The sequence below is a fragment of the Puma concolor genome, chromosome B1 (genome assembly GCF_028749965.1).
Source record: "Puma concolor isolate L17-30 chromosome B1, mPumCon1.1.hap2, whole genome shotgun sequence".
Classification (NCBI taxonomy): Eukaryota; Metazoa; Chordata; class Mammalia; order Carnivora; family Felidae; genus Puma; species Puma concolor.
The window spans coordinates 205,300,348-205,314,800 of NC_141670.1; the positions used below are offsets into that span (position 1 = coordinate 205,300,348).

General features: G+C 62.4%; 1 protein-coding gene across 1 annotated transcript; it reads left to right on the plus strand.

Moving 5' to 3' along the window:
• Positions 1–2,382: 2,382 nt before the first annotated feature.
• On the plus strand, positions 2,383–14,453 carry LRPAP1 (LDL receptor related protein associated protein 1). Its single transcript, XM_086705552.1, has 8 exons — positions 2,383–2,651; positions 5,887–6,031; positions 8,747–8,871; positions 9,748–9,868; positions 10,093–10,251; positions 11,223–11,305; positions 12,701–12,877; positions 14,146–14,453. Exons 1-8 carry the CDS (start codon positions 2,439–2,441, stop codon positions 14,206–14,208), a joined length of 1,086 nt encoding a protein of 361 aa, XP_086561678.1. The 5' UTR covers positions 2,383–2,438; the 3' UTR covers positions 14,209–14,453.

Below are 14,453 nucleotides of genomic sequence, written 5' to 3' on the forward strand. Positions count from 1 at the left end.
AATATGAAGCCAAACTTCTTTATGTACTGTGGAATCCCATTTGCTAATATCTTGTTATGGATTTTTGTGTTCATGTCCGTGAGGAATGTTGGTCTGGAATTCTTTTGATCAGACTTGTATTTTAAGAGGCTAATTCTGGGGGCGCCTCGGTGGCTCAGTTGGTTAAGTGTCCGACTTCAGCTCAGGTCTTGATGTCACGGGTTCATGAGTTCAAGCCCCGTGTGCTGACCAGCTCAGAGCCTGGAGCCTGCTTCAGATTCTGTCTCTGTCTCTGTCTCTCTCTCTCTGTCCCTTCTCTGCTCATGCTCTGTATCTCTCTGTCTCAGAAATAAACACTAATAAAATAAAATAAAATAAAATAAAATAAAATAAAATAAAATAAAATAAAAATAAAATAAAAGGCTAATTCTGGTTGCTGTATCCAGACAGGACTCCTCAGGAAACAAGGTAGAACCAGAGTGGCCAATAAGGAGATCTTGAATCTATCCAGATGAGAGGCGGCTCAGTAATTAGGTGACTTGGCAAGTCAAACTCCATCTTGTGGCCTTCACTTATCAGTCGGTGAAATAAAGACGGAGTACAAAGGAGTTGCTTATAGGAAGCAGGGTAGGGCAAGAAGTTATTAGCAAAATAAAAGAAAGGTTTGTTTCAGGCAAGGTCACCTTCCCTTAGGCGAAGGGCTGGTGTCTTACTACATACTTGACCTCAACATCCTTTGGAGGATGGAGTTTTATTTCACTGGTGCTGATCCGAAAATTCCTGGCTGACCAGTTACAACTACATTTCTGGGGGAGGTTGGAACTGCAGTTAGGTTAGATGTTCAGCCCTGGTGTGGTGACCTGGCCTACCACGACTCCATTTTCAAGCCGAAGTTTTCTTGTTAACAGAGGTGGCCATATGATATCTTCTAGGCAGTAGAACGTGAGCAAAAGTGATAGGCCTGGCTCTCCGACTCCCTCCCCTGTGATAGCCTCTGTGCTCTCTCCCCTTGTGCCCATGGGGAAGCAATCTTAGAAGCCCCGTGTTGACAATGGGGCAGCCTGGGTCCCCTTATCACCACCCAGGGGACAACTGACTGTTGATCAGTCTTGAACAGGGAAAAGAAAAAAACCTCTATCCTCTTGGGGCCTTTATGCATTTTGGAGTTTGTTATAATAGTTAGCCTAAGCTAACTAATAAACAGGATAAGTGCGTTAAATGCTAACAGCAGCTGGAACTTGTGTTCTGGCTAGAATGGAGCACAGGGACTGAATTTAACCTTTGTTGGAAACAAAACTGAACAAGACATACGAAATGATTGCTCCCACGATGCTAGGCATCAGGCGGGAAGGGTAGCAAAGCACTCCTTGACCGTGACCCTTTCGGACAACACAGGGCCCAGTTGTAAAGTACCGGTGGCAGGATTCCTCCCAAGAGGCCCAGGTACTCTCCACCCCCTTCCTTTGTCCTCCTCTTCCCTCCTATGGGGATGTCCTCCCTTCAAGGCACAACACTGCCACCCTGGGAGGCCTTTCCGGTCCTTCTTAGCAGATGGGTTCACCCTGCCCCTTCTCCAAGCCCCAAAGCCCCTAGCTGGTGCCCCTACTCAACCATCTACCTCAAGCTACCCGAGGGCAGCGGCCTGAGGTTGGCTCCAGGGCACCACCCAACCCCAACACGCGGGCTCCTTAGGGTGAACTTTGCTGTAACGGGGTGGGGAGAAATGAAGCAGGTACACACGCATCTCTAACACAGAAAAAGTGCGCGGAGTTAACTGTTAGGGATGCAGTTCAAAGACACTGTTGGGGTGCAGGCGCCCCCCAGTCTGGGGGAAAGGCTTCGGCGGGGCGGGAATGAGAAGCCCAGACACCTGGACCGGCCTGGGACTCAGCTTGTCTTCCTCTGTCGAGTGAAGGAGTGGGCTGGGTGGTTCGAAGCGTCCTGACCGCCAAGCAGGGGCCACCTTCCAGGAAACCCACAAGGAAGGCTCCCTGTCGATGCCGCTGACACGGGAACATATCTAAAGTTTCAGCCAGACAGGGTCCCCATCTCTGAACTGTCTACTCTCCCTGCGGAGCAGATGGGACAGGGGCCCGGGGCTATCCTGGAGTGCGCGGCGCGCGTGGTCAGGGCTCGACCCTCACTCAACCTCGCAAACCCAGGGAGGGCAGCCCAAGTCGCACTCCGCCTAAGCCTGGGCGCCCGGCATCACGAGGCCGCGGGGTGGTTGTCTAGGAAACACTCACGTGCCTCCGCAGGGCTTCCCGGGCCTCGTAGTCCGCCGGCGGCCTCGCCTGGGCCGACCGCACAAGGAGGGACTACAACTCCCAAGAGGCGGCGCGGCGCGGCGCGGCGAGGGCGGGGCCGGCGCGCGGCGGGGGCGGGACCGGCGCGCGGCGGGGGCGGGGCCGGGGCCTCTGGGGCTCGAGACAGGGGGTCTCGGCTGGCGGAGGAGGAAGATGGCGTCGTCAAGGCTCGGAGTCGGGTCGCGCGGGCTCCCGCCGCCGCCGCCGCTCTTGCTGCTGCTGCTGCTGCTCGGGCCCTGGCCGGCGGCGGGCCACGGCGGCAAGTACTCGCGGGAGAAGAACGAGCCCGAGCCGCCGCCGCAGCGCGAGCCTGGTGGGGAGTTCCGCATGGAGAAACTCAACCAGCTGTGGGAGAAGGCCCAGCGGGTGAGCGGCGGCCGGGACATCCTGTCACCTGTAACCCTGGGGCCGCGGGGCTGGGGCGTCCTCTGTCTCCTGCGACCGAGGGGGCCGCAGCCCGCGCTGGCGCTGTGATTCCTGCCTTGGCACGCAGATGCCATGGTTGGGGGTGGGGGTCCTTTGGGAAGACCCTGAAACTCCCGTCCGGTCTTGGGAGACCCCACCGGGGCACTCGTGCTGCATCATCCCACCTCGGTGTCTTGACTTTCTGTGAGACTGTCCAGTTCCCGTTGGAGGCCAGTGCTTAGAGCTGTAGCCTGGGGGATGGGAACCAGGGTACTTGTGTCCACCGCTGTGGTCTTGTGACATCTTCCAGTGTTGCAAGACTCCAGTGGGGGTGGCCGAGGGCTGTCCTTGGAGCTTTGGGGTTGAGCGGAGCCCTGGTGGGTGCCTCTGGGCAGGAGCCACATGTGCACCGATCCTCTGTGGTCGGTGTTGGCCCTGCTCAGGGGTGCCTGGTGTCCTGGTGGGGGGACACGGGACAGGATGGGGGGGGGGGGGGGACACACCCTGAGCAGACCCACGGAGTGCCAGATCCCGTTCTGAGTGTTCCTATCGGGTTCTTATCCTGGTCTTGTGATTAAAACGTGTTGAAGCCTTGTCCTCAGAGGTGGGAGGGCTAGAAGGGGAGGGGAGATGGAGTCTCCTGTCCCCTGTTCTCTGCACGCCACATTCCTCTGCTCCAGGTAGGACTTAGGAAGGGCAAGCTAAGGTCCCTGTCCTGACAGCAGCTCAGAAGCTGTTAGACCTCCTTGAACGGTGCTCTGCACACAGTCACTTCTGGCAGAGGTTTGAGTGGACCCTGGTTCCAGGTGACTTTTTTTCCCCTTTATTGAGATACGACTGACGTATGAAAAACTACGCACTTAATGTATTCATCTTGATAAGTTTGAAGTTAGGGACACACCTGTGAAACCATCCTCCCCACGAATGCCATAGACATATCACTTGTTTCTGATGAGTGGCTTTCTTCCTGTGTGTTTGCTTGTCTCTTAATTATTGATGATTTACTTACCTGTTTAATATTGAACAGGTTCTGTTTTTGCATTTGATTTTCTGCTAACTAGTTCTTTTCCATGTGAGGCGTTAACATTTAACTAAGTTAAAGAGAGTAAAAGAATCTGGGGAGTGTGCCAGCTGTTTGCATATGAATTCTTTTCCCTTTTCTCCTCTTTTTTTGAAAACTTTTTTTGGGGAGTGTGGTGGGTGCGGCCAGAGGGAGAGAATCCCACGCAGACTCCAAGCTCAGTGCAGAGTCCGGCACGGGGCTCGATCCAACGACCCTGGCATCGTGACCCGAGCTGAAATCAAGAGTCAGACCCAGCCAGCCGAGCCACCCAGGTGCCCCCATTTCCTCCCTCTCAGTGGGACTCGACGCTGCTGTGTCTGGGGCGTTACACGTGGCACGTCCCACACTGAGCTCAACAGGCCTCGGTATTTGGGAGGAAGGGCGGCACCCGATCAGAACTGATCTTTGTGAGATGCAGCGCGTAATTCAGGCCCCCAAAGGCTTCCAACGTGAAGTGCGGTCACACGGGGGGCGAGACCCTAACGCACAGGTGGGCCCGAGTCTGCAGCTCATGGGGCTCCTGGCCGGATGTTGGCCCGCTGATTCCCCCTAGGGTCCCGGAGAGGCGGACAGATGAGAAAGTAGGAGGTGAGTGGGGACCACAGTGGAGCCGGCTGGCGGTCAGAGAACACGCCGGTCCTCTCCCCCTGAAGTCCCCAAGAGGAACGCCAGTGCCATCGCACCATCCACACGGCACTGGGCCGGGAGCCAGGCCCTCGCCGTCCTTGGCTGTGGGTCCCGATGCACACAGCCCTGCGCTTGCAGAGGGGAGACCCTGTGGGTGCCTGGGCTTTGGTGCTGTGTCCTCGGCCTGGGTGGACTGCAGGCCTGCCTTTCCCAACTCCTCACCACCCAGCGCCCGATGTGCCCTTCCTGGGAAATCAGTGTGCCCCAAACCGTTGTCCTGTTCCTCCGCCCCGGGAGGCACGCAGGTCAGGCTAGGCTGCAGGCCCAGCTCCCCAGGGGCCTGGCGTTCTCCTGCGAGTGTCCACAGAGGGCATCCAGGTGACCACGGGGCCTGGGGTGGAGCTCGGGAGGGCAGGCGGGTGCCATTTGAGGAGACTAGGGCATCTAGGTGGGGGCACACCAGAGGCTTTGAAAGGAAGTGTTTTGGGCTTGGGAGCCGTGGTAGGGGTGTGGGTCCCGGGGAGACTAGTGCCTGCCCCAGGACAGCCAGCAAAGGAGGCAGTGAACCCACAGAGCAGGATCAAAGAAACTTCTAGAGAGTTGGAAGAGTTTCCTGCCCTAGGCCCTGCCATTCATTTGGTGCCATCTTCTCAGTCCTGAGGAACTTTCCCTGGCTGTTTTTCAAGCTGGTGGACGGGACCTGAGCTGACAAGTCCCTGGGAAAGGCGGGAGCAAGCTCTGGGTCTCCTCTTGGCCTCCCTGGGGGTTGGGCTTCTTTCCGGAGCCTCGGGGCCACTTAAGACAGCCGCGCGGCTCGTCCCGCCTCACCCCAGGCTGGGTCAGGGAGCAGGGAGACAGCACCGAGAGCCTCTTGTAGTGGCGGTGTCATTAGCGAGTGGCTTGCGGGTGGGGGCATCTGTGAGCCTCGTTCACTAGCTGGTTTTCTTTTAATGTGGACGTTGTCCGTAATGTAGTGAGCCGGTCTCCCCTAGTCGCGGTTTATTTTCTGTCCTAGTTACATAACGCAAGGAAAAGAGAAAGGTTTCCTCCCCGTGCTCTGCATTCTGTCCCTGCATCCCCCCCACCCCCGTATCGGGGGCCCCACGGAGGCCCCCAGCGTCCGGGTGGGAGGCGGGGCGTCCTGGTGCAGGAGCCAGCCCGTCGCCGGGGTGGTGTCCTCAGGAGGAACTGGCAGCCCCGGGCTCAAGCCGCTGGCGGCGGGCAGGCCCTTACTGGGCGTTTCTAGATCATGCCATGCAGCGGACATCCGGTGAGGCTGGCGAGGCTCCGCGTGCGAAGGCCAGTGGTCCTCGTCCCGCAGGGCGGCAGTGCCCTGAGGTTCTCGAACGGGAGCACGTGGGACGTGTTGACTGCCCGGGGCCCTGACTCCTGCTGCTCGTGCCTTGTTGTCTCCTGGCCACCCTCTCTCGGGTCGCCGTCTCCGGGGCTGTCCTGCCGGTTCTTCCCGTGGCCGGTTGTCAGAAACCCTCTGCTCTCGTTCCGTAGCTCCAGCTCTCCCCCGTGAAACTGTCCGAGCTCCACGCAGACCTGAAAATGCAAGAGAGAGAGGAGTTTGCCTGGAAGAAGCTGAAGGCTGAGGGCCTCGACGCAGACGGAGAGAGAGCAGCCAAGCTCCTACGCAACCTCAGCGGTATCTTCCTTTCCTTTTCTGTGTGGGGGGAGCCCTGGCCGCTGATTCTGACGTGGTCCGGGGCGGGTCCTCCGTGGAGCAGCCTTCAGCCGTGGACACGGCTGCCGGGCCGTTTGGGGAGGCTCTCGGCAAATTGCGGGGAGAGTCAGGGCAGGGGTGCCCGGACGCACTGGCACTCGGCGGCTGACGGCCCCGGAGCTGCGTGGCCTGGGAAGGAGGCCGGGGCCACCGACTTGCCCATGGTCACCTGGCAGAGTCCATAGGGAGGTTCCCGGAGTCTGGGAGGTATGGGGAAGTAGATTTCAGGTCTGTACTGAAAATAATTTCTTTTTTTTCTTTTAAGTGTATTTCTGTAATTTGAAGGGGGGAGGGGCAGAGAGAGGGAATCCCAAGCAGGTTTCACGCTGTCAGCACAGAGCCCAACGTGGGGCCTGATCTCATGAGATCACGACCTGAGCCGAAATCGAGAGTTGGATGCTTAACCGACTGAGCCCCCCAGGCGCCGCAAAGATAATTTTCTAACAGTTCCGGTGGAACGTAGTGAGCTGCTTGCCGCAACTGTGTATTCCAGAAGAGACAGCGGGCGTCTGCCTCCGTCTCCCACTGTGCAAAAGACCTGCATCCTCGGGGCTGAGAGGTCACCTTCCTCCTGTCTGGCATGACTCAGCTCGCCGCCTGCGTGCCCCGGGTGCCCCACGTCGGCTGTGTCCTGGGGTCTGCTTCCGAGCTGACCGGTCTGCTGTCACTGTAGCAGAGAGCAGAGAGTAGGAGTCACGTCCCTGTTCGCCTGCTCGCTCCCGAGCCTGGAGGCCAACGGCGCCCTGGCCTGTCGCCTGCCCCGGGACGTGGGCGCCCTCGCCAGTCTGAGCCTGCTACAGCTCCCCACGGCGCAGCGCCGGGGCGGGGAGGGTCGTGGCTGCAGGACCGTGTGTCGCCGGGCCCGGAGGCTGCCCGGGAACGCCCCCCAACCCCTCACGTGGGGAGGCTGGCCTGGAAACACGTGGAATGCTCGTCCTGTGTGGAAACGAGAGTCCTTTCTTGAGACCGGGTGCTCTGTGTCCACTCAGGTCGCCCTGAGGTACTTCCCGTCCCTACCCACAGGTGACAGAGGCTCAGAGGGTAGGTAACTTGTCTGTAGTCACAGCCGTGAGCACCGCGGGATTTGAGGGCAGGGTTTTCTGACCCAGCTGGTGATGTTTACCCAGCTGCCCTGCATCTCTTAACCCCCTGAGACCCCTGTGCGTTGTTTGGGTCATGCTGTGCATCTGCTTCTGCGGTGAGGAAAGCAGTCTAACTACTGTTTTACATGTGGCCGCACTCGAACGTGGCAAGACACATAAAAGGCCAAGGCAAGGGGCGCCTGCGTGGCTCAGTCATTTGAGTGGCCGACTTCAGCTCAGGTCATGATCTCACGATTGTGGGTTTGAGCCCCGCGTCGGGCTCTGTGCTGACAGCTCGGAACCCGGAGCCTGCCTCAGATTCTGTGTCTCCTCTTTCTGCCCCTCCCCTACTCACACTGTCTCTGAAAAAAAGATAAAGATTAAACAAAATTAAAAAAAAAAAAAAACAACCCAAGCTGAGAGGACACTAGGCATGACTGACCCCAGCCGGTGTTTGGGGGGCCGCTCCCCAGGGCCTGACCTGGAGCTACCAGCAGGAGAGAAGGCACCGGAGGGCCCGGGAACCTTCATACGTCCTCCTTTCTGGAAGGAAGCAGCCCCCAGTGGATGGCAGCAGGGCTGAGGCAGAAGAGTGGGAGGGCGTAGAAAGGTGGGCCGGCCCCCGTCTCCCTCCGGCCTCCGTGGCCTCCTGGGTGCGGCTCCCAGCCCCAATGGGGTCCAGTCCCGGTGGAGCCATCTGTTTCTGCGTGGGTGGCACGGGTTGCTCGCATGCTGAGGTGATGTGGTGGAAGGACTCCTCGGACCGGCGAGCTGGAGGCCTCCCCCTGTGCAGGCCGCTGGCCGCATCCTGGAGGTGGCCCGGGAGCCTCCGCGTGCCCTCAGCCCCCCCCATCCCAGTGCCATTAGCAGAGCTGATGCCACACCTAGGGGACCACAAAGTGCAGTGTCAGACCAGGACTTGAGACAGGAAAGGGAGGACCAGGCGTAACCGGGTCTGTCCCAGGCTCGCTGGCCTCGTGGTGACCCTGGCCCTGCGCCAGCACCTTAGGGAGCAAACCACACTGGACCCGTCGCCTTGTCCAGGCCGTTGGTTTTGACGGAGGGCCCTCCTGTCCCAAGTTGAGTCTTGGACGGGTGGGTCCTGTTCTGTCCGCTCTGCTGCCCAGCCCTCACCATGGCCACCACAGTGTCCCCCAGTGCCCGACGGGGACGTGCCAAGGCTCCAGCGGCCTCACCCGTGAGGTGGGCTTCCTGGTCCATGGGGCCTCTTCCGGCTTGAATGCTTGTCTCTGGCTCCAGTTCATGCTGAACCCAGCACTACTGGAATCCAGAACCCTCTGCCTTCCGGGTGCTGAATGCAGCCTGAGAGTCATGTGACGTGTTCTGAGGGGGTCCGATGTGGCGTCCCCGCTCGGACCTGGGAGGCTGGGGCCAGGCCGAGCCCAACAACATAGTTCTCCCTCTTCCCCGTCGCTCCTCCCCGTGCTCGGGGGCTATTGCGACTGCTCTGTGGCCAGGTGTGCAGAGCCTGGGCCCAGGGACCTCTCGGCGCCAGTCGGCCGGTGGCCGGACGTAACACCTGTGTCTCTCCTAGTGATCCTGGCCAAGTACGGCCTGGACGGCAGGAAGGACGCCCAGGCCGTGAACAGCAACTACCTCAGCGACACCGCCGAGGACGACAGCCTGGGAGACCCCAAGCTGGAGAAGCTGTGGCACAAGGTACCCCTCGGGGCTCCCCGAGAACCCCAGAACGTGCACCCTGGCGTTGAGAGTTAAGGGGAGCTGCTGGGGCTGCCTCTGTCTGCACGGGAGCTCATTGAGAGGGACTCCTGGGGGGCAGTGGTTTCTTCGTGGACCCATGAGGCTGTTTTCCCATGAGGCCTCCCTGCCTTCCTGGGTCCCCGGCCAGGGAATCCCACGAGCCGTGTAGCTGCCGGAGTGAGGAGAGCGGGCCGATCACTCGTGAACCCCCGGGCTCACGCGTGACACGGCTTTGTGGTTTTCTGTGTCCGGGTAGTTGGGGTTTGAGCCTGTGTGGTGTCTGGTCCAGAGAGTTGCGCTCAGCGCGGGGCGGGCGTGCCGGGGCGGCGCTCACCCCCTCGTCTCCCGAGGGGGGCGGGGGCGGGCAGGTGCAGGCGGTGGGACCGGGCGGTGGCCGCGGCTCCACTCCCTCATCCCCCAGCTTCTGTCTGGACTACACTGAGTGGGGCCAGGAATCGGGATTCTCGCGCTAGTCCCTTGTCCTTGGTCCGAGGGGTGGAGCCGGAGCAAGAGCAGGGGGAGCGAGGGTCTGCTGTGGCCACCGTGTCGCCTCGGCCCTGTGGGGCAGGTGGATGGCGAGGAGGTGACTGGCCTGAGGTCCCTCCCCGGGGCAGGGGACGTCGCCTCCTCCGGGATCCTGCCGCTCCCGCACCTCTGGTGACCGTGACCCCTCTGCTGAGCCTGGTGACGTTGCTTTGTATTTTCCCGCCACGTCCCCTGGTCTGACGGTCATCGGGGAGAGAAGGGTGCACACTTGGCACGGGAGCGGGGGTCCCGCCTGGTCTGAGGGGCCGGGCCGGGGCGCGGGCAGGCTCACAGAGCGCGCTCCTCCAGGCGAAGAGCTCGGGGAAGTTCTCCAGCGAGGAGCTGGCCAAGCTGTGGCGGGAGCTCCAGCACCACAGGGAGAAAGTGCACGAGTACAACGTCCTGCTGGATGCCCTGAGCAGAACCGAAGGTGCGCGCGAGACCGCGGAGCCACCCCTGCACGCGGCCCCGCCCTCGGCCCCGCCCCCGTCCCCCCCCCCCCCGGAAGTCAGCAACCCCCAGAGTTCCCGGAGGGCCACCGGGGTCTGCCCAGGGGGCGCGGGCGAGTGCGCCACAGACGGTCCTTCCTGCGGAGGGCAGTCCCGGGCAGCGGGCGCGGCGCGGCCAGCCCCTCACGGCTCCTGTCCCGCGCAGAGACCCGGGAGAACGTCATCAGCCCGTTGGACGTGAGCCGCGTCAAGGAGGACGTGCTGCACAGCAAGCACGCGGAGCTGAAGGACAGGCTGCGCGCCATCAACCAGGGCTACGACCGCCTGCGCCAAGTCAGCCACCGGGGCTACGGCTCCGAGGCCGGTGAGCGGGCGGGCGGCCCCCAGGGGCGGGTCCCACACCACCCCTCCGCATGCTCCGCCCCCGCGCCGGTCCGCCGGCCCACAGTCCGCACGGCCGGGAACCCTGCCTGGGTGCCCCTTTCCCCAGGCTTCTGGCTCGTCCGTGTGTTCTCCGTCACGGGCTCGGGGACCGTCGGTGTGGCAGGTGCTTTCCTTGACCTGGGGACGCGGCGGGGCAGGTCAGGGACACGGGCCGGGGCTGGGGCACCCACGCCCATGTGGTGCTGGTACCTCTGACCTCACCGCCCTGCCCCGCCCCTGCCCCCTCCACCCCTGCCCCTCCCCTTCCCTGCCTGAACCACTCCCTCCCAGGAGGGACCCAACCGACCACTCTGCTTCCCCTGTGGTCCGCCCGGTCCTTCGAGACCACTCCCCGCGAAGCCCGTTGAGGGCCCAGGGCAGGAAGGGTCCGCTGAGGGAGGGGCAGGCGGCTGAGCCTGGCTTGCTCCGGGCTTCCTCCAGGGCTGGAGGACAGGTGACTGGCCCAGCAGGGCCCCCATCGCCATGTCTTCACAGGAGTGCTGGCTGGGGTCAGGAGTCCCTTTCAGGTGCTTGGTTTTGCCCTGGAGACAGGACAGGCAGTGGCCTGAGTTTCAGCCCGGAACCGTGGGTAGCCTGACAGCAGTCCTGACCCAGAGGCCCCAAGACTCCCGCGCCCTCTCCCCCGACTCCTGCCCGAGCGGGCTGTGCACCAAGGGAGACCCTCCCTGTCAGAGGTGCGGGTTAATGCTCGTGTGCAACCCGGGGCAGTGAGAGCGTCGCCAGGGCCGCGTGCTAACGAGGCCTTGAGCCACAGACTGAACGCTCATGGGAACGACACTCAGTGTGCTTCCCGAGGGCACCGGACACACGCATGTCCAGACGTGCACGCTGCCCCGGGCATCATGGGGGGTGCCGCCAGAGTCACCCGGCCTGCTTCTGCCTTTCTGCCAGAGTTCGAGGAACCCCGAGTGATAGATCTGTGGGACATGGCCAAGTCCGCCAACTTCACTGAGAAGGAGCTAGAGTCCTTTCGGGTAAGCAAGGTGCCGGGAGACGCCGGCTCACGGTTCCCGGTAGCACCTTTTAAGCTTTGGGCTGGCGTGGCGAGACTCTTCCCCGTACCGGGATTGACACAGGCCAGGGTTTTCACAGGTTTTTTTTCCCTGTTGTCCCCCGCGTCCCTCACCGTGCTGGCTGGCAGCCATGTGGGACCTCCGTGTTCACGTCTGCACAGCGCTGGCCTCCAGCGAATGGAGGGTCCGGCTCAGCTTTGGGTGCGCTGGGTCTGAGGACAGAGGGCTGGTGAGGAAGCGCGCGGGTCACGAAGGCCGGAAGGAGAACGGCAGACCCTGGCAGTGGGCCCAGGGGGAAAGGCCTTTGGGTTCCCTGAGTGTCGCCTCTGCCGGTCATGCTGTGACCAAGCCGCCACAGGCCAGCGGGTCGGGCATCAGAAGGGCACAGGCGAGAGGCCGCCGTTTGCTAGGACAGGAGCCTGGGGGTGTGGGGCTCCGAGTAGGGCCCGTGGGGTGAGAGGCCATTCCGAGATGTGGGCCCTGGAGGCCGCTGCTGAGCTCACGTGTGCGGGGTGGGCCCACAGCCCCGGGGTCAGGGAGGGCAGAAAGGGGGGACTCCGAGGAGTCCTCGGCGGGCGGGAGAACCAGGACGCTACGGCAGGAGACGCAGCAGGGAGGGCGGCGGGTGCCCAGCAGAGGTCCCCGTACCGGCGTCCGTCTGCAGCTGGCTGGGCAGGCCCGTCCTTGTGGAGCTCGGCCCAGTTCAGAGGGAAGCATGTTGTTGACTCTCATGGGCCCTGGGCAGGGCGCTTGGCCCCCCTCGGAGGTCCCAAGGGGTTGACCAGTTAGCCGAGATCAGGATGTGGGGGATTAGCCAGCGAGCCTGACCCGAGAGCGCTGTGCGGGCAGGAGGGGCAGGAAGGGCAGTGTCGCAGAGCCTTCCCAAGATGGTGGCTGCTCCAGAAGGGACAGAGGAGAAGACCGAGCAGTGCAGTCGTGGTCGAAGCCCAAGCCCCAGGTGTCAGGCTGCATGTGGGGTCGGGGCCAGAGGGAGCCAGATGCCTGGCAGGTTCCGTTCGCTGAGGGCGGGGTGCAGGTGCCAGGTGTGGGCAGGTGGCCCGCGAAGGCCGTCAGGTTGTGGCGGGCGCCTCCGCCCGTGGGCGTGCTCCCCTTCCACCTTCCCGATCAGGGGGCAGTGGGGATGGCCCCCTGGAGCTGCCCCGTCAGGCCGCACGTGGAGGGGCTCGGTGTGTGCGCCCTCAGGGGGCAGCCCCCTGCTTCCCGCGCTGAGCCCCATCCCCAGCGGGACCGGGTCCGTGCCCCAGGCGGGCGGCTGCCGCCCATGTTCTGGGGCAGCGGGAAGGTCTGCCCGGGGAGTCCACTGGGGGACAGTCGGCTGTTCAAACGTTATTCTAGGAGGAGCTTAAGCACTTTGAAGCCAAAATTGAAAAGCACAACCACTACCAGAAGCAGCTGGAAATCTCTCACCAGAAACTGAAGCACGTGGAGAGCTTTGGGGACCAAGAGCACGTGAGCCGGAACAAAGAGAAATACGCCATGCTGGAGGAGAAGACCAAGGAGCTGGGCTACAAGGTGGGCGCGCGGTCTGCGGGGGGCCGGCAGGTGACCGTCACGTCTGCACCAGGACTGCGGCCTCCCGGAGAGCTTCCCTGGCCCCGCGTGTGCACCGCTCCCTCCTCTGTGGGGGGGGGGGGGGGGGTCGTCGGCTCCTCGGGGCGCCTGGTGGGGGCACCGGCTGCAGCCACACGCCTGCTCCCACCGGGGCAGGGCCGAGCCCTCTCCTCTGGGCCTGTTTAGAGCCAGGGACACCCGTGGACCAACTCGTACTCGATCGGGTGACCCTGTGTGGGACGTGGGCGAGGGCCCGCGCGTGTGGGGCGGTGGCTTTGGCACATTCGCGTGCTCGCGGCAGGGGGTCCCCTGAGAATCTGGTGTGGTGCGTGTGGAGGCCTCGTTTGGTCTCGTGAGGATGGGAACCGTCCCAGGGCAGCGGCAGGTGGCCTGAGCAGAGTGAGGTCACTCTGGGGCCAGTTCGGTTGTTCCCGGCGACCTACAAATCACGTGCCCGTCCAGGCACGGAGGTTGGGCTCTTGACAGAGGAGAGCCCCTGGGTCAGACTCCACAGGAAAAAGGCAGCGGGGCAGTGTGGACGCTTGGAGGAGGGCTCGAGCCTAGGCTGTTCCTAGGACGTATGGAACACTCTGGAAACAGATGGGATGGGTTGTCTCTGGAGGGAGGGAGGGAGGAGGGATCTTCTTCTGTGCCTCTGAGTCTGGAGCCGCACGGTGTCCTACCTGTTCACACTCAAACTTTTAAGTGAAATAGGGCAGAAGCGGCACCGAGCGTGTGTGTGGGTCTGTGCCTGCGTGTGGTGCAGCGTCGGGGAGGAGGCAGGTGCCCGCAGGGGACGTCGGTTCCAGAGTGACATCGCGGGGCAAGAATTTGCAGAGGGGAGTCCGCTGTCGTGGGGGAGGGCAGGCAAGCTTCGCTGCTGTGGGAGAAGGGCACGTGCTGGGTGGGAAGCAGGCGGGACGGACCCCGTGGGGCCGGGGCCGGCGGCGGGTTCCCAGAGGGAGCCGCTTCTGAAAGCCAGCGGGGTGGACGACAGATACGTTTCTCTTGTTTTCCGGGGTGATCTGTCTCCCGCTGTGTGTCGTTAGTATTTGGTGGTGGTGTCCCAGCCGGTGTTCGCTGCTTTTGGGATTTGGTTTTGGCCGTTTCCGGACGGGTGGAATTGTAAATGGAGACAAGCAGGAAGCCCAGGGGTTTGCACTTTTAAGACCGCGCGTGTGGTTGTCGGGCGCGTTGCCGCTGGGCTCACACTGTGCCCTCGTTTCCAGGTGAAGAAGCACTTCCAGGACCTGTCGGGCCGCATCTCCAGAGCGCGCCACAACGAACTCTGAAGGCCGGGGAGGAGCGGGGCGCCGGGCGGGGTCTGCCCAAGGACGGGCCCAGGCGCTCCGTGGCGGCGCTTGACGCGAACAGAACCTTGGAGGAGGCGTGCCGGGGACTGGCCGGGCGTCCGTGGTGCGGGAGGACGGCTCCGACTCCCCGAGTGCCCGATGGGGGCGTGTCGGACTCGTGAATCTGCCCCTGGAGATACCGCGTCCGGAAAAACATGTCGCGGGATTTAAATCGTCTGACGTGA